General features: G+C 28.3%; 1 protein-coding gene across 1 annotated transcript in view; it reads right to left on the bottom strand.

Moving 5' to 3' along the window:
* LOC123296632 (DNA-binding protein D-ETS-3) overlaps nucleotides 1–24,571 on the bottom strand; it is a 137,409-nt gene extending 112,838 nt beyond the window's left edge. Inside the window, exons 1-2 of the mRNA XM_044878187.1 lie at nucleotides 24,278–24,571; nucleotides 23,770–23,941 (exon numbers count right to left, since the gene is read on the bottom strand). Coding sequence (XP_044734122.1) covers nucleotides 23,770–23,941; nucleotides 24,278–24,532 — 427 coding nt within the window. The 5' untranslated portion in view covers nucleotides 24,533–24,571. The remainder of the gene's footprint in view (nucleotides 1–23,769; nucleotides 23,942–24,277) is intronic.
* Nucleotides 24,572–27,906: the final 3,335 nt, after the last annotated feature.

A 27,906-nucleotide genomic window follows, 5' to 3' on the forward strand; every position in this document is an offset into this window, starting at 1 on the left:
ACTCTTGTATGTGCAAAATTTCATATCCATATTTCTATATAAATAACGAAAATATGAGGGTCTTCCTCTTAAATGACATATTGCATATAATAGAATAAAAATTTTCTGAAGTTTTGCAATTTTATTAAGAAACATTAGCTAGAGATCAAAATTTTTGTTGCAGTGTGAGTCTTATAAATTTTAACAAAATTATTACGTCGAAGTAACACGAAATGAGCCAAGTTTCGTTCAAATTCATACGACTTCGTATTTTTCATCATTTTCCAGCATTTTAATCGTACTAATATAATCACCCATAAACAAACACCATACATATATTTAGATAAATTGTACTAGACAGATTAATAAACAAGTTTGTATAACGGGGTGTATATGTAGTACAACATTGATTAATTGAGTTCTATGTTATATAAAACACTGCAAATAGCCAACCAACCCTTATATAATATACTGTTATTCACTTATACTTTAGTTATCTGGTATATAATTCTTACTTTATCTAATACTTTTTGAAATATGTTTTTTACTCTAAAATTATGAACTATATATAATTTCATATGCATACTTTATATCCCAATATAAAACTGGAAATGATGGTGTATTTTTGATAGTCAAATAAATATTATTTTTAGCATATATTCTGTAAAAAAAATCTATCTAACGATGACATTTCGTAGCAAGTTTTTAAACAAATGAGAATAATTGCATGAATTCTTGTCCAAAATACAGTTTTTTTTAAACAAATTTCAGCAAAAAGGGAAATATTTTTTTTTTAAATTTCCAGAATGCAATAATAGAGAAGTTATATGTATTTTTATTACTTTTTTCGAAAGTTAACGGCTAAAAATTTACTAAGAAAAATTATATTTTTATTAGATTGATTTTTCAAGAATATTTTACAATTGAAAATGAATTTTCTAAACTATAAATTCAAACGGCAGTGACGTCAACACATCGCTTTCGTAACGTCACCTCACGCAGAAATGATAAAATAACAAGAATAATGATACATGGTTTGTCTCTAATTTAGCGTGATTCTGATTAGTTCACAGCTTTAACGGGTGTAAATACGTCACTAACGTTTGTTTATTCAAAAATATAAAGTTTTTTTATTAATTAATAAAAATGGGGTTTAACTTTCGTTTCTTTGACATATTCGCCTATAACAGAGGCCACTCACATCATTATTTGTTAATCTTTATTTATTAAACTGCATCCATATATAAAATTACATTCATGATGTGGGGGGGGGGGGCAATATGATCAATTGTACCGCCCCATTAATTATAATTGCTGACACTGCCGCTGCCTAGATTCGAACACGGTCGAAGCCTGTCGCTTTAGACCGTTCTGCCACTAAGGCTCTTTTAATAATTAATAAAAAAGTGAAATTCTTATTTGAAAAAAAAAAATTGCTTAAATAAATTTTAAATGAATGATTTTTTCATTTATATAAGAATTTGTGGCCAAAAAAACAACTTATCTATTGAATTTCATTGACTTGGTGCTTATTCATTGACAGAGTTAGTCAATAAGATGTTACCACGTATATTGCAGGGCAATTTCTTTAAATTTCTTTCGTCTCTGATTAAATGTGAAGGCTCGGCAGGCTTTGAAAAAGGGAGAATAAAGGTATTAGCTTGGAGGGCAAAGCTCACATGTTCCTTCGTTAATCCGGTTGGCCATTTTTAGTCTGCAATGGTTGAAAATAAAAAAGTATGTATACTACTGTATAAGTGGTAACATTGAACATTCCTGTATATTTTCTACTGATAAACATAATATTTCAGACAAAGCTCAGTTTATTATATGATGATATATTTTACATTTTCGTCTCTCTCGCTCTATAACTAACCTCATATATTTTCTAGTAATACTGTAGTCTATCTATCTCTCGGTAGATTTATGATATTTACAGCTATATGCAGAGAGTGTTTTACACAGAATCCATATTACATTTAAACTAAAACTAAAATCTGATAACACAAACAAATATTACTATATTTTGTTATAGTATCTGTTAGTTGTATAACAATGGGAAAACAGACCCTCCAATGATTTACTAAACACAAATAAACATGTGTGGAAAATAATATGGAGACTTATCTTTCAAGTTATGTTTGGTATTATTGTGTTGTGAAAACCTTGAACTCTTATAACTGGAATATCGCATATATTTCATTTAAATTTTGTTGATAAAAGATCTCAAAACAGAAAGGAGCAATTCGATAATTTTATAATTTTTTTTAATGAATTTCTCTGTCCTCACGAAACTATGATTTTTAAAGCTTGACCATTTAGTAAATAAATGCACAATTAACATTATGTCAAAATTTGAAGGCGATTAAACTCACCGTTCATGAGATAAATCTGATTAAAATTGCATATTTGTTATATTTTTTTTAGAAATAATATAGAAATATCACCATCTTTATGAAAAACTGATCGCCACAGAAATAATTGTTTGGGAATTGTGTTAATATAATGGAAATTGTTTTAGTGGTTGTAAAAAACTGATAACACAACTGAGTGTTGTCCATGTAAAGCCTGCGCTGGTATAGTATTTAATTTAATATAACATGAGTACCTATAACATATCCAAATTTCAAATCGATAGAGTAAAGGGTATAATCGCAGTGCTTGAAATTCAAATGCAACTTTAACCATTCTTTTCTAGATAACCTTTATAAATATTTTTTCCACCAATGAATATTTAAGAGGAGCATTAAAAAAATTATAAGGTTCCATGCCAATCAAATAACGATTTCATGCTATTGAAAAATGTGTATAGAATCGTCTTAAGACTGTTCTATACACATTTTAGATTGGCGTGAAATCATTCTCTGATTATCGTGAAACTTGATAAATTTTTTTAAGAATCCTCTTAAATATTTATTGGTGGGAAAAAAATTATGACGAAAAGCGTTATTCCAGATAAGAATTGTTAAAGTTGCAATTGAAATTCTAACACTGCGATTGTACCCTTTATTCCATCGGTTTCAAATTTGGACATGTTATAGATATTTATATTCTACCTGCCCTGGGTACTTTTATACACAATTAGGTATTTTTTCGTTATTCCGCTTTACCTAGGTGTGAACAAGGAAAGTTGGTAAAAAACAGGATTTTTGAAAAATGAAATCTACCCAAGACAGGTAGAATGTGAATTCCTATAACATATCCTAATTTCAAATTGATAGAGTAAAGAAAGAGTATTGTCGCAGTGCATGAAATTCAATTGCAACGTTAACCATTCTTATCTGTAAAACCGCTTTTATTTATAAATTTTTTTTCCAACCATGAATATTTAAGAGGATTCTTCAAAAAATTTTAAAGTTTCACGTCAATTAAAGCATGATTTCACGCCAATGAAAAATGTTTGTAAAACAGCATTAAAATTCCGATTATTTTTGAAAAATATTGCAGTTTTCATAATTATTACATTCTTTTTTGAATTCAGAATGAGAAAATCGTTCCGTACTGTAGACTTAGCACTATTTATTTTACTCTTCTAAATTGTAAGAATTTAAGTAAGTTATATTAAATAAAATTGAATATTAATGTAAAAAAGAAATACAAATGATAAATTAATTTATTTAAATATATCTGTTGTAAATACTCCCTAAATAAAATTAAATATATTTATGACTTGTAGCCGTGTACACATAAAACTTGTACTTGTATACTCATAAATCAATAAGTAATAAAAACAGACACTACAGTCTACACTCTTAATATTCATTTATTGTGTTAACGACTGATAAATACATTTAGATTAGTATCACAAATAAAATATATATGAAACAATATCATTTTGATCATAATTTTAATAAATAATAAATGAAAAACATATGTAAATGTCTGTTTTAATTTCTTACATTTAAATGTGAAGGGTGAACGATCACGATACCTGATGCAAATCCAAGATTTTATGCATTTTTGACGCAGATGGATGCTACATTGATATAACGATTAAAATCCAAAATGGACAGTTCAAATTGGGAGATTTAAGATATCCTTACGAAACTGATAAAAGATATAGAAAAGACTAAAATATATATTTTAGAATACGTCTTGGGCTAATAAGAAAAGTTAACTCCCATCAAACTTTCATTCAAAAACTTTGAGAATAGATTACAGACAGACCATCAAAGCTCATTATTATAAGATGCTAAAAAAATTATGAGAAAAAAAACACTAATTTACAGTTTAGGACATCTCTCCAATCAGAAACTACGCAGGAAGGAAATATGATATCCACTCTAGAAATGCCTCTCACGGTTAAGATAAAGCCTAGTCAAACCGTGCTTATGAAATGTTTAAGTGGCCTTGGCCAGGGCTTCCAGAAAGGTGATGAAAGTGTAAATTGAAGACTAAACATTCTGCGAATCAGTGTTTTGCGAATTTCTAGATTGAAACAGCTAAATAGGGCAAATATCTTATTTCTCGTGATTCAAGCATTTGAGTGATTGATTAGTGATGAGCAAAATTGGTCTCGGTTTTGCTGTCTTGGTCTTGGTCTTGCAAGCTTTTCAAGAATAATTTTCCAGTTTTTCATTATAAATATATTTCGCATTTTAAATAATACCAGAGAAATAAAGAAAAAACAATCTACTAACTAACTTTCGGTATAACACATTTGAATGACAGACTTTGATTTTCTGTTCTCATCATTTTATATACATAATATTTGTGTAAAACATTGGCTAATTTTGTAATGATTATTAAGACTGTAAAAATTCTGATATAATACTCAATCGAATCTGAAAAGTTCAAAACATGGTTGACGCAAGTTCAAAAACAAACTCGATTGACCAAGACCAAGACTGTCATTATTTTTAAGATCAAGATTAAGACTCAACTCTGCTAGACCAAGCCTTGGTTTTGCAAGACAAGACTTAAACTAAAGGCTTAAACTGATAATACAATAACAATACCAAGATCAAGACCAGGACAAAGATAACTGTGGTCTTGGTCTCGCTCATCACTATGAATGCTCCCAGAATCGTACGCTGAAAATTGAAGTTTCTCAATCCTGCATTGCATTGTTTTGAAAAGAAGAATTGCATATGGATGAAACTTTAAAATGACTCTTCAAGGTAGAACTTTTCCTAAAACAACGTATAACACTAAATGATTATCCAATAATTTATTTCTAGACTGAACATAATAGATTGATTGTTAAATTTTTCTTATTCGTACGCTTTCTTTGTTCTTTCGGTGTTTGTTTGTAGAACCGTATAAAAATATACATATAAGAATTATGAAATATTTTTATTTATAGGGCCATGAAGATTTTTTTTCTGGTCAGTTATTATATTTTTTTAAAGTCATCCTATGGGAAAATAAAAAGACTATTAATAACTGCAAATTTTTACTCTATGTGTATAAAACTAATAAAAACTGATTTATTAGAAAAACGTGTCATCATTGGGTGTGACCATTAGCACTTAAGGGTAGTTTTTAAATACACAATGAAATATATATGTATATATGTAACTGTTAGTTCTTTTAATGGAGCCATCTTCATCTATTTTTATTCCCCTTTTTGACAACAATATTATACGTCACACGTTCAAGTTAACAATGGACCATATATACTGTATACATTGAACGAACCCTTCAGACAACAATGTAATGTATATGTTTTTATTTTATTTTTTCTGAAAATATATTATGTTTGTAAGGCAACAAAACAAACGCGCCCAAATATGAAAAATGATCTTTTATTTTTTGTATCCCATAAACTTTAGCTTTTTTTTTTTTGTTTCGAAAACATTTCGAAGGGTCGTGAATATTAATTATTTTTATATTTTTTTTTATAGTAATTTTAATATTGAAAGGAAGGTCGCTATAATATCGAATTAAAATTGATCATCTTGGTGACTCCAAAATATTGAGCTAACGTCTACTGATTTCAATATGAAATAAGAAGAAAATAGACTTGAAAATGATATAAAATTATTATATTTACTACAGTTTTTTGTTTCTTTATACCATGGAGATACATATTTATACCCTCTTAAGCCGCAATAAAGTTCCACCTATAGTTTCTTGGAGTCGAAAATTGAACAAAAACTGTTGGAAGTGAAATATCCTTATATATTATAAATGTGAAAGTAAAGTTGTTTGTTTGTTTGATACGCTTTCACGCAAAAACTACTCAATTGATTTCAATGAAACTTGACAGTAATATAGGACATACATAAAAATAACATATGAGCTATAATTTATAAAGAGATAAAAATAATATTTATTGTTTTGACATTTCATAAAACAGATTGAAGGAGATAAAACTTATGCACATCTGTACAATCAAGCTTATCAAGCATACATCCATAAATTTTACCTCATTTACCCTGTTTGTTTCATATTATTTTATTTACTATTTAATGGTCTTTGCTAGCTATTTAAGACAGAAACATGGCCCGTAAAATATGATATTAAATAAAAAATATTTCCGAATATTTCAGAACTGTTTGTACCAGGTAAATTAAATCGAAAAACATTCTCGTTTCCCGAGACATTGGACACGCAAATATTATTACCAATTGCTTCATCTCCGAAACTGCACTGTTATTATAATTATAATAATAATAATACTATTTTACTTCCGGCATACATTCTATAGAGGTTCAAGCACTAGTCCATACCAGAATAATACAAAATGGAATTAATTATGAAATGGAAGTTATGGAATAAATCGAAAAGCAAGAGCTTGGAAGTTTTTATTTGAGCTTTTCTGAACGGAAAAATGCATCATTTTAAAACGGTAACGTACGTTTTCGTATAGATACTATAATGATCTCTGAGAATTTCTTTTAATTCGTAAGAAAATCAAAAAACAATTCTTTATTCGAAAGGCTCAAAAAATATAAAGATTACTAGCTGTGAACTACCCGCTTTGCTAGGCAACATCCCTACTTTCACCGCTTCCCCCTTCTCCTTGCGTAGGGGTGACAGTTTTGTAAAGTACACGTCATGTTCTTTTATTTGATACCCCACTGGGGTATATTTGAAAATATTCGAATATTAATCCCCACTTTCTCACTCCATCTTTACACCCCGATGGTTAAAAATAGATAAAAACAATCCTTGATGGTATTGATCTTATATCCGTTTTTAGGTAACCATCTATTACCTTACTAAATTTCATGAAAATCTGTTCAGCCGTTTAGACGTGAAAGAGCAAAAGTCCCAACAAAAACGAACTTTGGCGTTTTCCCCCTTAGAACGATGGCGTGATTATTTATAGCCTATGACCATTTCTAGGTTATCATCTATCACCATACCAAATTTCATCAAAATCCGTTTAGCCGTTTAGGCGTGAAAGAGTAACAGACAGACAGACAGACAGAGTTACTTTCGCATTTATAATATTAGTAAGGATGTGGATTTCATAATTTTATGGATGGATCTATGATAAAAAGTTCAGCTGAATTATAATGCGATAAATATTTTGAATATTTATAATTGCCAGAGATTTTTATTTATTTTTAAACACACCCGTGAGGAAATATAGGTTTTCCAAAAATCCTATTATCTATAAAAAAAAAATTGACAAAAGCTAGTTTAATTTTGAAAATTAAAAAAAAAAAAAACAAACAAACTCCTTCCTTTTGGCTTAAGTAAGCGTTTTATTAACATTTCCAAACACAGATTTAGAAAGAAATCCGGAAAGCTAAAAAATATAAAAACAAAAGGTCAAAAAATTATATGAAAATCTGCAATTTTACTATTCTCAATTCGATTTATGATTTTAATATAGAAAACAAGAAAGTAGAGTTATTCTCACGAGATCTGTCACTAAAGAAATTTGTCGTGCCACTCCAATAATAACAGATAGTGCGTAATAATAGGCCTGTAGTAGAAAAGTCACGCGTCAAACCATATCAAAATCTATCAATTATAAACACGCATTGCGGTTATAATTTATAAAAGCGCTGTTCGTTCACTCAGTTAGTTTTATTCAAAAATAAAATCTACCTCTATCTAGCATAGAAAATATATGATGTATCATCTATTTCGTATACCATGTCTTTTATTATGAAATTTTACGAGAGATAATATTATTTATATAATATCACATAAGGTTTTTATTAGCTATCCTTTTTCATTTAGATATAGGTTGAACTTTAAAAAGTAGATAAAGCTTTTACAAAAAAAAAATACAAAAAAAATAATTAATCTATACTGGAAAAAGTATTATATTTGTAATAAAATATGTTCTTAATATGGTAAACCAAGGCCAAGACCAAGATAACCTTAGTCCTGGTGTGGATCTTGGTCTCGTTCATCACTAACTAAAATACAATTCCAATGTGAAGAAGTGTTCAATGGAATTAAATTGTAGTAGATCATGACTTTGTTGATGATATTTACTTGTTTGAAATTACTGTCAAAAACAAGAAAACTGAGCCAGATGACTTGAATACTAGAGGACACTTCTGATGTAAAAATCCAGTAAAGAAAGTAAGAATGGGTTGGACACACTCTGCGTCGTAACAAAGTTTCTGTCAGATGTTGAAATGGAATCAGTTTTGAGATTCAGAAGGCGACCTAATATTGTCTGAAACAAATTACCTTGAAAATTAAATACTACCCCCAGTATTGTCGACGAGGAAATATAGAATTCAAATTTTATGTACCAACGACGTTCTGCATAATATTGACCAGTTTTTCAGGTTATAGTTCGATTAATACCAGAAGCGACTGTACTAATAATGTTATTAAGGAACTTTTAAGATTTTTATAGATAACTATAGCTTGATACCCGCCCGCTCCACTGGGCTTAAATGTAAAAACCACCGCTTTATAGCCTCCACCTCTCTTGATCTCACTTCCTATTCCCCTTCCATAACACTCGAAGAAATTGCTTTACACAGACTAAATATTTGCACAATTTTCAATTTTTTTAAGTGCAGAATAGAGATAATTTATTGAGTATATCAGAAAAGAAGGTCATGAATTGTTTGACATTTACTATTATCAATTTTTACAGAAATCTTTAATTTATGGTTTAAAATGATTATCGTAAATGGAGCAATAAAATTTCAGAATAAATTTTTGTTTCTAAATATATCTTTATAAATTATAGCTCATGTGTTAATCTGATGTATGAGCTATATTGCTGTACAGTCTCATTCAAATCCATTTGCTAGTTTTTGCGTGAAAGCGTAACAAACAAACATTCTTACTCTCACATTTATAATATATAGGGGTGTTTTAGCCTAATAAACCGATGCGATAAATAAACTTTCGTAATCTCACCCTATAGATATTAAAACATGTACGGTTGGCTAACTCTCTCATATCCACAAATATGATGATCCATCGAATGATTATGATGACTGGTTCCATACATACATGTATACATACATACATACATACATGTACCTATTGTATTGTTGTAACATAACAATATAATGATGAGTTTAGTTAGACGTACGTACGATATAGTAACAATATAATAATTGTATTGTTATAATATCTATTGTGTTTATAAATGTTTTACGCATAATAATAATAATAATAATAATAATAAATGTATACGATACAGTAGCTTATATAGATATATATATATATATATATATATATAGTATTATTGTTGTTACATTAAATCAATACCAAATATTTTAGGTACTATAACAAATTTATAAAATCATTGGGGCGGGCACAATTATATATTATTTGATTATATTATTAATATATTTATATTTTTGGTATACTAGTGATATTCAATAAATATACAATCAAAATCGGTTATACCGACAAAACGGTTATAACGAAGGGACTATTAGTTAGTCGTTTTAGTCGATAGTCATATTAAGAGATATGTAATGTGGAGACATGTGAATATGTACACGTATTATTACTGACTTATACCAAAGAAAATGGGATGCATATAATCGATATATTAGTTTAAAATATCCAAAATAAAATTTATCGATAAAAAGTGAGAAGAGAGAATAGTATTTATCGATAAATTCTTCTTAAATAATTATTTGGTACTTTATATTTATAAATATTGGCCCTGCTCTAAGATACGTATAGCTCAACGCTCCATCTTCTGCGCCCTCTATTTCAAAACAAGCCAACGTATAAAACAAGCTTTCAGCCAAACAGTATCTCAGCGATATTTACCTCGGTGCAAGGTCAACATTTATAAATGTAAGGTATTAACAAATTATTTAAATAGTGTTTAATCGATAAATAATTAAAAAAACCGCATAATAGACAGGGTCAATCGGAAATCCCAGTCTATTATGCGATTTTTTTTTCATAATTAGTCATTAAATACTACTTAAATAATTGTATAATATCTTATATTTATAAATATTGACCCATCACTGAAGTACGTTAAGTTGAGCGCAACATCTTTTGCGCCCTCTATTTCAAAAACGGTTCAACATACAAAAAAAGTTAATCAAATGGAAGGCCAAAGAAACGAGATATTCACAAAAAATTGATTTTTGAGACCTTTGCCTTGAATATCTAACGACGCGCACGCGTGCCCATATGTAACTTTTGAGACGACATTTGTACTACCAAAATAAAGGTTTGTAAAAAAATTCAGCTTATTTCGTAAGATTCCGAGGTTGAACACTTATTTTGACCAAGATGATCGGGTAAAAATAGTATAAAAATTTACTTAATACGTGAAAATACAGTTTCATATAAATAATAAATTTCTATAATAAGTTTTAGCATTTAACAATTTATTACTCTAATGTATACAAAAGTTGTTTATTTTTTTATAAGAAACATATTTTACATTCAACTTTTGTTCTATCTCTAACGGAGTACAAAATGGGTCCTGCGGACTGAAGTACCTGATTGCTTCCACAATATTTTGTTACTTACATTGGAAAACTTAATAATCAATAATAAACTTAACTAATCGATGCAGACCTCAACAATACATTTCAATTATTTCAATGATAATTAATGTAATCTACAAATAACCAAACAAGTCGCTCAAAGCAGAAGGTACTTAGCTACTGCTCGAAACAGAATCAAAGCTCGTTTCGTACATAAACAAAGCACATAAAAACGATTATAAGTAAATAAATAATTTCATATTTATATCTTTTAACGCTTTTAAACATAAAATAGATAATGGCTTATTTTTTGTAAAAAATATAATAAATTTATATTTTAACAAAAACTGAATGTTTATACATACATATACGATATTGTTATTTACATGAAATAAATTTAACCGCATTTAATGAAACCACACACATATATATGATCATTAATTTTAGTCAAAATAAAAAATATGAAAACCATTAATATAAATATTATATTTTTAAATTTTAACAACACAAAGATCATAAACGAATTAAAAACTGGAAAAATAAAAACAGAGAAAAAAAAACACATTTATTTATTTTCTCATTGTTGTTCACCGGGTGGTCCTTACATCAAATACTGTAAGCATGTATAAGTTGTCTCGTAATAACCGTTTTTCAATAAAACAGTTACATATGAATATTCTAAGCAGAAAAGTATACATACTTAAAAGTCATTCGACTGAATGTAGGTACTATCAGCGAAAACAACCTTTTATAGTTTTTATTAGGAATGTTACCACCATTTTCCGTTTCGTAAGGAGATTTTTGAATAAGATAAAGAACTTCTTTTACGGTTTATCACTTTTAAAAATTAAAGATAAACTATCACTTGTAATTACGAGAAAAATTTTCGTAGATCATCCAGTAAAAAATATCACTCGAAACCTATTGCATTTCTTGATCTATTTAAAATTTGTATTTTTAACCCCCGGACTAAAAAAGGGATGTTATAAGTTTCACCGCTTTGTCTGTGTGTTTGTCTGTCTTTGGCATCGTAGTGCCTGAACGAATAAACTGATTTTATTTGTTTCAAGTGCGAGCTTAGGTTTCCGTACCCAAAAAGACTAAAAAATTCGACATTATGGTCAAAATCGATTCAGTTTGGAAAAGGCATGATATATAAATGATTACTATGGAAATGAACAGTCAAATAAACCTGGTTCAATTCATTTGGGAAAAGTGACGTGGTAAAATAATAAACGGTAAAATATTAATTTATAATTCAAAAGAATAATAAGTCAAAACAATAATTCAATAGACCAAAGTCAACTCAAATATTTCAATTTCAATTAAAATATTTCCAAAAATTTGTCCCAAAAAATTATAGCTCCCTAAGTATCCTTTTCATCTCATCTGATGTCCTTGACCATCACTTTGAAATTGATTTAAGAAGGAGTGTTATAAGTTTAAAGTGTTTATCTCTGCGTCTGTGTGTTTGTCTGTGGCGTCGTGGACCCTAAACGGTCGAACCGACTCGATAGAGAACATACAGCAAAGTTTCCAAAAATCGGTTTACAGAGAATAAATCGCATTTGTCGGGGGTTTTTTAAATTTTGTAAATTTCACTTGTTAACCTCTGAAACTAAAGCTGTATGTTTTTAGAGAACTTGCACGCTTTAAGCGCTAATAAACAATGCTTTGATAAAAAATAATTGAAAGATTGAGTAGATTAAGAAGTAATTAAAATTTAAAAACATAAATATTTTATAAAATTTTAATTTTATTTTCATGATTGCAAAAACGTTCAAATCATGTTTTAACTAACACTTTTCAAGATCTATCGAATATAGGAAAGACAAATTTCCTGTTATTTGCCATACATCGATGCCATTATTTTATCGAATTGTTTCTACCAAAAAACATGATACATAAACACTTGATTTAAAATAGTATACATACAAATGCAATTATGATTTAAAATCAAACCTCTCGCGTCAGCCCCTTCCCCTTATCTTCGCCCAAAAATACATAACAAACAAATGACGACCTATTCATTACAGGTAATAAATTTATATAAATTACTGTTCTCAAAATAAATATACAATGGATATTTTATCACCGTATCGAGCGAGTATAGTACTCACAAAATATTGATACACTGAATATCTCATTGTTTTGGGACGGTTCAATGGAGATTCATATTAATTCGATACTTATTTTAATATTATACAGTGAGTTTGGAAAATATTGTAGATTTATGCTTATATGGAGAGGATATGAACAACTGTCAATACATACCAGTTTTTTATAAGGTTTTAGAAAATAGGATTCGAACAAATTATTGGTAATTTATTGAGAAACTTGTTTATCAAAGTTTTGCTTTATTTTAAGTTTATTTAGATCCAAAAAAACTGTTCGAAATATATTATCAAGCAAAACTTTAACTGAAGAAAAAATTTGATTATAAAATTACCAAGAACTTTTTTCTGTAACATTTTTTCGAAAACCCAGGGATTTGGCAGAAATTTAAAACGGCACGCAATATTTCTGACGCTGAAAGCTTCGAAGGGGGATAAGCATTAACAAGCATGGTTTATAAACAAATATTGATGACCATGTTGAAAGATGGTGAATTTTGGTATCGAAATATCAGGCACTGTTTAAGATTTGTTTCAAATTTGTTAAATTTTGGAAAAAAATGTTTTGAAAGATTTTTGATATTGTTTTAATAAATATTTTTTTATTTAAAGAATAATAATTTCCCAGTAAATTGATTGAAATTTTTGGTAAATTATATTTTCTCGACTTTGATTATGATAAATATTTCCAGTATTCTAGTGATTTTATACAACCATTAAGTATCCTAGCGACAATTTTTCCCGTCCAGAATTTTCACTTTTCTTCCTTTGTGTTAAGTTTATTAGATATTTAAGAGCTCTTAAAGTTATTGCTTATTTTTCTATCAAAATTTTTCAAATTCTTAAAAGTCTACCCAAAAATCTATACAGAAACGAACGGAGAATAACAGTAGTAGGTGCAATTAACCCCCTAAACCAAGCGCTGCTGGTACAACTCTGATATTAGATACATACAATTCATATATGTAATATGTATTGTTATATGATATATATGGCCGCCGGAAATGGTGCATCAATCACCACTGCGCAGACGTCAATTAGTAACCGGAACAACGTCACAATCAATTTTAGCGGCCTAAATGACAGATATATCGGATTGGCAATGGATGTTGTAATACATGATATACCTATATGTTATATACATATAATACCCATGAATGGTACATATATGAATTGAAAGGTTTTTAGTTATGTTACGGCTATACGTTCGATAATGAATTGTTGTATTGAGAGAGTATCAGAATTAAATGTATATTGTTTTCATTTTTTATGCAACCTAAGTCATACAATTAACATCGAAACGTATAAATTACGTCTGTTTTATGATTTAATATTGTCCGTTCGCTACGGATTTAGCACCGATTACTGTTCTTATTGGAAGACTTCAGATACCTGAGGATGTGAACCCAGATATATTATGATACTGTACGATGAAACACACATCATGTACCATGAATCACATATTTTTCTTGTAAGCTATTAAATATTTATGTTTTCAAAAAAATTCAAAGCATCTAGAAATAATTGTGTTGTACTATTTAGATAATGTATATAATTTACATCCATTATAAATCGAACCAAAAAGGGGGTGTTATAAGTTTGACCACTATGTGTGTCTGTCTGTCTGTCTATCTGTCTATGGCATTTTTTAGTTTCGTTTGAAATTTCATTTAATGCAGAGTGTTCTTAGCTATGTTTCAAGTGTAGTTTAAGGTTCTGTACCCGGTACAACTAAAAAATAGGCGATGATCTCCAAAATAAATATAATTCTTAGAAAAAAGTCATTTTAATGGAAAGTGTTCCTAGATATGTTTCAAGCGTGAGTTTAGGTTTCGCTACCAAAAAATTTGTCGAGGGCTTTTTAAATTTTGTAATTTTCACTTGTAGTATAAATGCCCCGAATATAACCTTAATAGAATTCCAATGGAGCGCCCACACCATATTGTAAACATTACAAACTCTGTGGGAAAAGGAACTTTTGACGTAGAGGATATTTGTCCTGTTTATTTCTGCTGTTTTTATGAAACCACAAAGAATAATAAAATAAAAAGATGATTATTAAAATACCCTATATATATAATATGTAGATGTATAATGTATAATATTATTATTATATATAATAGTCTAAAGTGACAATTATCAACGCGTTTGTTATCTGGTCGCGTCATCGGAAGTTGCTTGTCATATAAACCGCCTCCAAGTCTCTACTCAGTGCTCGCCACACAATGCAATCACTGCCACCAAATGTCTTGCGGAAAAATAAAATCAAGTGAATTTTTTTTAAATATTTTTATTTATATTTTTTATTTTGTTTGTTTGAATATAATACTCCTTATTATATTATATGTAATGTACTTAGTTTATTAACTATAGTGCATTCAGAAATACCTAGAGATTGTTTATTAATGACAATGCTGTGTAAATAAGAAGCAGAGTTTTAGCTTTTTTACAATATTTGTATCTGTGTGTTGTGTTGTACAAATTTCGTGTAGCTATTAAAAAACGTCTTACAGTTTTCGGCGTAAATTTTTCAACTGAATCCGAAAATCAAGGTTTTGTTTTTTCGAAATGTGGTGCGGTAACTTTTTAAAGGCGGTTTAATTGTTTATAACGATATCAATCATGATAAGCAATGATTTTTCCTTTTTTTAACCATGAAAACGGATAAAATCGTTCTCTAAAATTAAGGTCTCGAAAGAATTTTCAAAAATATTAATTAGAATAAAAGTTATTCAAAAATTTCCGTTTTTTAAACATTTTCGCTTATATCTCGGGTTATAATGAAAATAAAAAACTCAAGCAAGAGGCCTAATTATTTAATTTAAGTATCATGAAATACCCAAATATTAGGAAGTCCCATAGATAAAAAATCATGAAAAATACGACATACATGTAATTTATTTAAGCGTATGCCATATTATTGTCTTATAAAAGAAAAACATTTTTAAACTTTACTAGATACATCTAACTTGATTTTTCCCGGAGATATGATCATTTGAAGTTAGATACCGGTACTCGAATTGGTGGCATTTACTGTAGCAGTTCCAATCTTACGTAATATTTTGTAAGTCGAAATAAATTTTAAAAATATAGTTCCATTTCGGATGCCGTTATATGATCTTCGGTTAAAAATGTTGATATTTTTAAACCACTTATAGACATAATGTCATGTTTCATTATAATAATGTAATTTCATAAGCGTATATACTAAACAGAGATTATTAAAATACTACTAAGTTAGATATATTACGTCATATGATTTTAGTAATAGTAATTTTTCAAGATTTTATTACAAAAATTAAAAAAATTCATAATTTTCTATATCGAAATTATTTCATTATGCCTGTAAAACATTCAAAATCATCAGTACAAGTCGAAAATTAAAAAGTAGATAGATTTATGGACATGAATCAACTTTGCTATAATCTTGGAAGAAATCTTTGAAAGATAATATGGTCCCTTATTCTCAACAACTTCTGTTTATTTTTCAAAAATTCAATTTATGTAAGTGATGTCCCAGTTTTTTCACTCGTAGTATTTAGGTTAGGTTAGGTTGTAGTTGCTGTCTACGAAGGATATATTTAGGCTATAGAGTCCATTGTTATACCATATATGTGTTTTCCCACCTATTCCGCTGATAATATCATTTAACAGCTCCTCAATTATTTCCAAAAGCTGAGCGCACCTCCTTCATGCATCTGCCATGCACTTCACCAGCCCATCACAACTAATAATTAAATTAATTTTTGTTGTGACGGCGGAAATCGCTACCATACGCATACCGCGAACGGAATTGATTACGCCTTAACCAACTGAGCAACTAGGGTTGACTAGGAATTAAGGAACATACTGAACTTAAAATAAATGTAAGTCAAGGCTTAATATTAAACAACTTTGTTAAAAAATTAACCCTAATAAAAATAGATTGCAAATTTAATAAGAATTAATGATTTTATAATTTGTTTATAAGGCAGTTTTCTGTATCCGAAATGTAGGTGTATAATATTTTTGTAAATAAAAATTTAATAAACATCATTTGAATAATCCTATAATCATTTAAAATTAAGTTGAATTTACGATGTGCAATGTATTCTCTTCAATTCAAAATTGTTCATTATTTTTTTAAATTTCTATCTCTATATATTATAAATGCAAAAGTAAGCATGTTTGTTTGTTTGTTACGCTTTCACGCTAAAACTAGCGAATGGTTTTTAATGAAACTGTACAGCAAAATAGCTCATACTTCAGAATAACACATGAGATATAATTTATAAAGATAAAAATAAAAAATTTTTATTTCGGAATTACACCAATAATTTTAACTTTTACTTCGGAGTCAGTACCGATAGTTTTTCAACAAGTTTTCCAATTTTCAACATACATAAAGTTTCTAATAACATTAAATATCAATTGCTATATATTTATATATATACATAACACCCACTAAAAAAAGGCCATACATGTATGTATGTTATGTATTTATTTATAAGCTACATAGATATAACTAAACTAACACCCTTATTAAATAATAAATAATGCAGTTTATAATAACAATCTACATCCTATGTTGTTTGATAAAACGTTATTAATTGTCATTCTAATTCAATTAAATATGTTTGTACTATAAATAAAGCACTAACTATAACTAAATTATTATTGTACTGTACGTGTATATCTGTATACTTAATACTTATACACATTCAAAATATGCATATTATTTTTTATGTTTTATATTACTGGGTTATTCATTTTTATACATATTAGCACTAGTTACTTATAACTTGAACTATAAGCGGTATAATATACAACGTGTTCTGTTTATGACTGCAGAAACCTAGCTTCAGAAAATAAGCTCCAACAACAAAACTCTTTTCCAAATTTGGATCTGAGGCTTAATAGACCTTTTTCATGAAAAATTGAAATGCTTTTTGTTAATTTTATATAAAAATATAGGTCGAGTAGAACCTGTAACTCGAAAATTACGCATTTTTAACAATAAATACACCATGAATACAATTTTTAAAAGTCACGATATTTGAAATAATTTAAAACGAGTTTGATTGGCTATTTAGCTGTGATGTCAATTAGTAACAATTACATATTTTCAAACACTGTTTTTACATAATTCTTGCGCCACTCGTTTATTTTTTGTTTTACACGCAAAATGGCGATGACTCAAGTTATTTGTAATTAAATTTCCTACAATTTTGGTCTTTATCAATTTTTTCTTAAGATCGATATTTTTCGATTTAGATCTAAAAAGAGATGGTCATGAATTTTTATTTTTTGCATTATTTGTTTATTTTCAAGTAAGTTTACGTGAAAACTGGTTATCACCGAAGTTTTAAGGAATTAAATTTCCTACAATTTTAGTCCTCTTCAATTTATTCCTAGGATTTTATTTTTCGGACCAGGTGTCAGAATAATTTGAATTTTAAATTCTTTTCAATATTGAAATAGTGAAAAAAAAAATAAATTTGCATTTTTCATTGTAAAAGTTATTTCATTTACACCCTTCTTTCTAAACGTGCATCACAAAAATATGAACTTTACAAAAAAAAAGGTCGGCATCAAAGTTGTTGCAATCTCCATTTTCAAAAGATTAGTTTATCATCGTTTATACGAAAAAAATCAAGAATAAAGAACACATCAGAATAATCGATCGTAGGCAAAATTGATAAGGACCAAAATTGTAAGAAATTTAAACTTCCTTAGTTGAACATTATTAAATCAAATTAACAAATACCTACTGATTATCATTGGCTACTGGTTATCGAATGATAGTCAGTGAATGAACACATATATCAATTTTTGTCATACCCGTATCTCCCAAATTAGGCCTCAGATCCAAATTTGGAAAAGTATTTTTTGTTGCTCTTGATGAGCTTATTTTCGGAATCTAGGTTTCTGCAGTCAATAACAGAGTACGTTGTATAGAATGGCAAAGCGATTCCTTTGTGAAAAATAATTGTTTTCATTTTCCTTCCTAATGATATAATTTCTTCAAGAGTTTAAGTTTTAAGGAGATAATTATACACTGTAAGAAATGCATGGCGTTTATTACAATGCTGGTATATATGGTATAGGGACAGATACTCAAAAATTATCTGATAATACTCTATATAATTCTGCCGTAAGATCCATAACAATAGCATTATTTACAATACTGTATGGTATAATAACTTAGGCGCCACTTACATTATAAAATAGGTAGTTCAACACGACGGTATGGTCTTGAGTCATCGTAGATGTCGCAATGCTATTTGCTTTCCCTCTGCGCATTGAGCTATCATTGAGCTACGATCCTATTCAGTATATGTGTCAACACTATGTTTGTTGTCACACTGCTCGTCACCATTAGACTACAAGCCAATACTAAAATTTTTCGTGTGAAATGACCCAACAGGAATCATGTTGAACAAGATCTTCCTATATGTTTATGTATTATTGCGTCAATTTTGCGCGGTATAAGTGTGTACAGGTGAGAATATGAATGTCAGATATTTGGTCTAGGGCGTAACCGCCAATGAAGATCCGCCAATTTTTTAGTTTTTTCATTTCAATTAAAACCGGTTCATCCGTTTAGGCGATACGATACCACAGACAGACAGACACACAGATACACACGTAGCGGTCAAGCTTATAACACCATTTGTTTAAGTTCGGGGGATAAAAATGAAATCAATCATCCTGTGTAATATATACGCAAAAAATAAAAAAACAATGAAACAAACTTGTGACGATTATTCATTTAATTCTCTGTGCTGCATAACAATATACATAAAATAATAATACGTATACACCATTTTCTCATAATCATCCTCACATTTTCTTTATAAATATAATTTTTTTAAATAATTGCATTCATTTTTCTATTAAAAAAGAGGCAATATTTCAGTGAGTATTATTATTATTATATGGGAGAAGAAAAAAATTATATGAAGGTTGTGAAAAAAAAAGAATTTATAATAACAGAACAAAAGACATTCTCTCTTTTATATATGCTATATGGAAAGCTCTCGCTGTATGAGAGCTCGCGCGAATAATATTGTGGTAAAAAAAAATTTATTTTAAAAAAAAAGAAAAAGAAAACAAAAGAAGCGAAAAGAAAAGAACATCAAATTGTGAAGAATAGAATATTATTATTATATTCACAAAAAGCTCTCCCTCCTGCTGCTTTCAGTATATATACAAAGGATGATAAAAAAAAGTCCATATCTTACATACTCTTAAAATAATATAAAAAATAATAAAGAGAAATCTTTTTCATTTTAAAAACAGTTTGAGTCGGATTTGATGTCCAGTACAGGTGGCAAGAATTGATGAATAAAAATGAGCTTTAAAATACAAAATACAAGTGTTTCTTTTTCAAAATACCATCTTTTGCATGTATTCATGCAATGTAAATCGCAGAAAAATTTTTATCGATTTTCTTTTGAAATAAATCAAAGATGAAGTTTTAAAATCGTAAAATACTAAATACAAATGTTCAGATATGACAATATTTCGATTTCCTATTGAAACGAATCGGAGATTAATTGAAAATTGATTATTTAAATCATGATCATTTTTATTGAAATCTATTAAATTATTACATTGAATGGATTTCAATAAAAATGAAACAATACGAGCTGATAGATACAATACAAACTTAGATCTCTGAAATCTTTGGATAAAAATTACACCTTAATAAAAGATTTCCATCCAAACTGAAAACAAAAAAAACTTCCGATTTATCCCAAGGGAGGAAATAATTCCTTAAAAATATCAAAATTGTCAACATGATGCCACCGACTTAAAAATGTTTACTTAAGATGGTTGTTTAAGTCTAAAAAAGAGTCAATTTAGCAGCCTTAAGCAGGGATAAATCTTGAAATGATTAGACTTTTAAAAGAGTAAGGTATATTGTATCCGACAGTGCATTCAGATATTTGAACAATATTGTTAATAATTACTATGTTTTCCTAATAAAGGTATATTATTTAAAGCCTGCTACCATAATTCTATTTTATTTTTTCAATGAGCTTATAATACTTAATAATATGTAGTAGTTAAACAATTAACTCCGTTATTTTTTAACACAAATGTAAAAACGAGTAAACTCTTATATATATATATATATATATATATATATATATATATATATATATAAATTATTCTATAATAAAGAAATCTAAAAAGAATCTTCAGGTGAAATGCTTGGCGGTCCATTTGAAGTTCCCGCTGATAGAGTGTTTCCGTTCTTTCTAGAGTATATTGTATGCTTACGTTATTTCCGCTTACCAAACAATATACGTATATACCCACTCGTATATATAAATATATTCTATTTACCTAGACGATGAAAAGTATAAGCTTTTCTTGTATCATTTATGTGTAGGAGCTTTTTAACATCCAAACTTAAGTAATTAATTTGAAAAAAAAAAGTAAAAACGTACAAGAAGGAAAAGCCTTATATATTTTTATATTTATTGTGTTTTATTAAAAATGTAATTTTTATTTTTATTGTCTAACTTTTATAATGAGAGCTAGTAGCAAGGTCAAGAAAAAGCTGATTTCAAGTCGACTGATTTTTTAATATTTCTTTTCTTTTTGAAATTAAGCAATGATGAATATTAGTACTTGAACAAATTCTAAATTTTCAATATTTTGAAAATTACTCTGGATATCAAAAAATTTTATTCATACTTTTCGTCTTATACTTATTGTCAAGTTATAACATAATTCACCATCAAAACTAACTAACTCTTCAAATCAATCAATTAACTTGTCCAACTTCATATTTTAAAAAATCAAGCATTATTTAAAATTACTTAAAATATTAAATGTGATAGTTACAAAACTATCTAACACTAGGTCTCTAGCTTTTAATTTTGTATTACGGCTTGGATTAAGTTTAAGACAATATTTTTAACTACCCGCCTGTCCGTGGTCACGATATCTTGCAGAGACATCAACCTGAAATTTTCATAGCGTGCTCAGAACGTAAAAAGTGAGTAGGAGATTGTAAAAGAGAAACATAGGTAAATTGATTCTTGGGCCCGTGAGACCCACCTTGCAAACCCTTACATACAGTACAAAAGTTGAAATATAAAAATTATTTTAAAAACATTTTTTCGTAAACATTATTGTCTACCCGTGAAATTGCAAATTAGAACAAAACTTTGATATCGATTTTCTCCAAAACTATGAAAGATGGGGAGTTGAAAATTTACGAGAAGCTTTATTTAACTAGTGGTCTTATGCAGAATATTTCAACCATCATATTTCGTATAAAATCCCCCAGTTATGAAAAAATCGCCCGGTACACAATGCTGACCTGTATTTTTAGCTTTATGGTAAAAAAATAAGAGTTTTTAAAATTAAAAGAAGACACCAAAATAAACATCTATCTTAAGAAAAGTAAACTTGCAAGGGAATTATTTTGAGTTCATCAGAATTTTTCCCCCAAAAGTATACTATGTATACTATCAATGTAAACATCTTTCGTAAAAAATTTATTACAAATCAAAATTTATGAATTATTAAAAAATAATTTTTATTTCGATAAAATAAACTAAGGTTTTAGTATAGGTATGGCGGCGCGCTACACAGCTCACAGGATACACACAGGATAGATATAGATAAAATATATGTATATTGGTCTCATGAAAGAGGGATGAACAACATCAGGGGGGTTCTAAATATATACTATAGGGATGCTATGTAGTCATGGCAACACGGCTGATGTGGTCTCATTGGAGCTTTACACGCAAACCTCCATTCTCATTTTCATCATCTTAATTTTTCGATGTTGTTTATGAGATAAAACCTTACATTATTATTATTACGTATACCTTTTACCTATTTTTTAACGTATCTACAAATTATTATCAATGTTTTCTTCGAAAACGTCTTCGAAAAATTATTTAAAATATTTTTCATTCAAATTTAACATAATTCAATATTTCATATGTATTATTTGAACCCTAAACACATTCAAATTTTCAGGACACTTTTCGAAAACGGTACGTTAAAATTATTAATTCTTACTGTTGTCATAAAATCCAGCTTTTTAGTGTCAACCAATTGTTTACCTAGCTTTTTAAATTTCGTAGATTAATTATGAAAAAAAGACATGAAAATTCAGTTCAATTGACCATTGACAAATCTTTTCTATGTAAATTACCTCAAATCGATTCTAGAAGGTACCCTTCGTATTTATTTTAAAACGATATCTTGGAAACTAAAAATTCAAAAACCAAAAGAATCCAATTTTTTTATTTTTTGGGTCAGTATTATGGTATATAGTGAGCTTTATCAAAATTGGAAACAAACAATTGTTCTTGATTTATCGCAATCTTCTTCTGACCTCTTAAATTTGAAACAGTTTCAACAAAATTTTTGTTACGGAATTAGATGAAACTCGGTATTTAGACCCAAAAATACAAAAATCACAAAGTTCGTCAAATCGTCGAAATTTATTTGACGATTGAATAAATATTTTATTGGTGCCTTTTTTGAAAAAATCGAAAAAGTTACTACCTATATGAATCCTAATATTTTTGGACAAATTTGCGGCAACATCTCGAATACTCACACTAATCATCTAGTCATAAAATTTGGTCAATTTTTGTGGTTTTTGGATCTTATTTAGGCAACATATGCTAACAAATACAATAAAATTCTTCAATTTTTTTTCTACCTTTTTAAGAGCACACTAATTAAATCTCAAAAATTGAGTATCCAAAAATAGAACGGGAGAAATACTTAACCAGTAAAAATTCATCAACTTAATGGCGTTTATATCCGAATGTAATGTTTACAGTGTTGGGATTTAGAAATAGAAAACTCACCATGATTTCGTTTATGGTCGTTGTTTTGTTGTTGGCCGTTTGCGTTGTTTTCTTGATGGTCACGTGTTGTTCTACCTAAGCTCGATGTAACGTCTTGTAATGGATCATGCGTTCGAACTCCAGAATATAATTCACTAAATGCACTACTGCCACCCAAAAATGTTCCTCGATCCTGTTCATCCAAAACATAAAAAGAAACCAAATAAATTTTTTTTAATTCGACCTTATTGAAATTTCTAGCACAAATTCAAGGCAACTGAAATTTTTAAAAACCTTTTCTATACTTGAAAACAGACTTTCAATTCGTAGGCCAGTAAGCCAGCAAGAATGGAAAATCAGTCATGGATCTGCGAGGCCACAAAAATGTATCTTATAAACCGTAATAGATAGAGAAAAAAATGCAAAGCTAAAAAAGTCTATAAATTTGCCTAAACTGAACTAAATGTTGTACATATTATGCAAGTATATACAGAGTACCTTAATAATTAAGTATGTTTGTTAAACTTACTTGTAATGCAGCTTTCGCCTTTTCCACGCTCTGTTTTAATTGTTCGAATGTTGAATTACAAAATCGATATGGTGCTGTCCAATCATGTGGATCTGGGGAACCCACAGCAGTGGGTGTTGTGGCTGTTATACCTAATGTTGCACCACAATCTTCAGCTTTTATACTACCACCAGTTAGACCTGGTGCTCCAGCACGTTTTAATTCAAGCGCTGCTCCGGTCACTTGGTGATGATATGAACACGAACTTTCATACATTATTGTATTGTTGTTATCGTTATTGTTGGAGTTATTATTGTTACCTCCACCGCCAGCGTATATTCGACGCTGTCTTAATGGACACTTTTTTCTGAAAAACAAAAAATTACAAGTTTATTAAATTTGTCATTAATATTGAATCTAAAAAGAATAGGAAATTGAAAGACTATTTTTTTAACTACTCAATAAATACGCAAAATGTATTAATTATTTGCGGCAAGTTAAACATGCAAACTCAATGAATACTTTTGTCGATACTCGGAAAATTAATGCACTATTATTGTAGAAATAAAAACAATAAAAGATATAAAAATTCCAATCATAATATGTATACTGTAAATGAGTAATAGTTTAGGAAAAACTAAAAAAACACACTCTTGTATCTAGCTGAACTAAGAAGTAGAAAATAATTTCTACAAGTTAAAAAAAAAACAGTACAAAAAATCATTTTATCGAAAAAAAGTGTGGGGTGTTAAACATGAAATATTGTAAAAATTTTATTGGCAGATATAATTAAAGTCATTATAAAATATCATAAAATACACACGTTTTTTTACTATAAAATTATTTTTTTCTTAATAACTTCTTTTTAAATTTATAGAAATTACTTTCTACATTTTAGTTTCAGTGTTTTCATGTATAGTAAAAATCGTCAATCCTGTTAATACTGTAAATCCTGATCAGGATATTAGGAGAAACTTATGAAATTATTGTATTGTCGTGGGTCCTTGATAAATGTGTGAAGTTTCAATTCAATCCCAAGTTTTAAACTGGATGAAAATCATGTTTAAAGAATCCCTTCCATAGATACATATAGGTAGATACACAGATACATACCAAGGTAATAAAAGAGTATTAAAAATTATTAGTTGTAAGAAAATCTGTTCTATTAAACTTAAAAATTAAAGAATATTATGCAAATATGAAAATAATTACTTGATTCACTTTAATTTTTTAACCGTCAGTCCGTCAAATATTAATTTCTTGAATTAATTATAATCAAGAAATATTTACATCAACACCCAAGCGAAAGAATCAAAATCAGTCAGTTTACTGTGTACAAAGAATATACGCTCTGTGTCACAAAAACCGCTATGATTTACATGTAGTCTATATGTAAACCCGTACGATTTTTGTGACACTGTACATGATATGATACTTTTTGGCAATTTATGAATGTCGGTATCAGCCCAAATAAACAATAATTTTTTGAATAATTTTACAAATATGGAGCCAAAGGGTCTGCCTGCCAATTCGGATCTTAGTCAAATATTTCGGTGATATAAACTGATATAGGCAAATTTTGATTTTAAATTTAAGAAGAAGAATGCATTTTTATTTATTTTTTTTTCTAATATTTCAAAATATATGTCTTTAGAGGAACATATTTACATTTTTGCTCCAATATTAAAGAGTTTTGTAAATTTTTCTTTCTTTAGGAGATTTTTATATGTTCTGTTTTTGACTTGCGTTAAAATACATCCACCAATATCTTTTGTAAAGGAATGTATTTATTCAAAGCGTTTGCACTAATACAGAGAGTCAATCAAAAGGGTATTATAAAACTCGTGCTCTGGTTCGTAAATTTGACAAAAATTTTAAATCATTTTTTGAGGTCTCAGAATTATAAATATGACAAATACCTATAGGTAAAAGAGTCAATCAAGAACATTCAAACTAGGTCACTCGACTCTTAAGCTTTTATACAATTACAATTCCCATATATTGTCTGTCAGTTAAATGTTTCTTTCTGAACCAAAACTGCTTGGCAAAATTCTTTGAATTTCATTCAACATGATTAATAAAAAGTGAATTGTATGGTTGGAAGCAAACAGATTGCCAACAAAACAGATTATTGATTTTTTTATTAAAAAAAATATAAAAGCTAAAATTTTGAACTTATGATAATATATAAATTGGCTGCTTTAATCCAATAGCCACATTCCCCAGAATATATTTTATATTTAAGAATCACAAATTCAACACACTTTGTAACATTCTTAAACTCATTCAATTCATATAATTGACATCTTGTATACAAACATATCTTACACAACACATTAATCACCAAACGAGCTTTTATTTAAAAAAAAAAAAAAACCAATAACAATATGTTAATTTACACTTAAATACCTCATTAGTGCGCTTAATTTAATCCAGACACTTAATTAACACTTAGTGTTGAAAACAATCAGAGTTCACAAAAATAACAATTGTCTTTATAATTGCATTTTTGCTTATTTTAAACTTTCAACTTTTGTTTTGTTTTTTAAAAAGGCAAATATATTTGCAGAATTAGTTTTAGTGTGTCCAAGAAGAGTAACAGAATAGCGGCCGGAAGATTTATTTAGTTTTTATGTATAGAATCAAATTATTATTATTTAGCCTTCTCGTTTCATACATAATATACTATATGTTCGAAAATTTTGTGGCTAAATACTCATATTTGCAAAATTTATTACCTCAATAAGTTTGTATTATTTAAAATTTATCAATTAAATTAATAGTGTTAATTATATTTTAATCATATGTTAAATTTAGAATTTCAGTTAAATATCACTGCTGAATTTTTTAGCTGAAACAATGCAAACTTGTCTTTTTTAATACTGTGCTATTTCCAACAATAAATCCAACATCGAAAAATAAAACCTAATCAAATAACATACGTATTTATATATAAAAGACATTTGGCCATCATAAACATGTTAATTAAGTATTAACGACAAAGTATTATGTGATTATTAGTTAAAAATATTGACAAGTTTTATGAATGATTTGATAATCACCCGTCACCTTCAATGCCAAGGCCAGAAAATGTATTATCACATTCCAAAAACATTAATATATACAATTAAATTTCAGTTATGCTAATAACATTATACTTTTATACTTAAAAACAGGCTACGCAATTTTCATTTTAGAAAGATATTAAATAAGTCAGAAAAACTGGTCAATTAATTATAATTCGAGAATTCCAATAAAATATATTTTCTATAACTTTAATTATGATAAACATGTTCAAATAAAGATAATCTAGAAAAAAAAAATTTTATATTTCCTCCTTCCTTAAAATTAACTTTCTGCTTCATTAAAAAGAAACATACACTATCAAGTGAAGAGAAACCTAAGAATAAACAATTCTTAGGTCTCATAAAAGATTTTGGATTGAAATGGAACATCTTTATTTACGATTTGTAAAAGACGAATCCACCATTAGGGAACGATTTAGAATGTTTTCCTTGAAATTATTTACTTCTTCGAATCTGTGTCTTTCAGGATTTGTGTCTTTCCATTTTGGTGTTCTAATTGGGGCCTATTTTTCATCGTCAGCTAACGTATTGGATTAAGCGAGAATGTCTTCACGTTCCATTACC

This window comes from Chrysoperla carnea, chromosome 3 (assembly GCF_905475395.1).
Source record: "Chrysoperla carnea chromosome 3, inChrCarn1.1, whole genome shotgun sequence".
In the NCBI taxonomy this organism is placed as follows: domain Eukaryota; kingdom Metazoa; phylum Arthropoda; class Insecta; order Neuroptera; family Chrysopidae; genus Chrysoperla; species Chrysoperla carnea.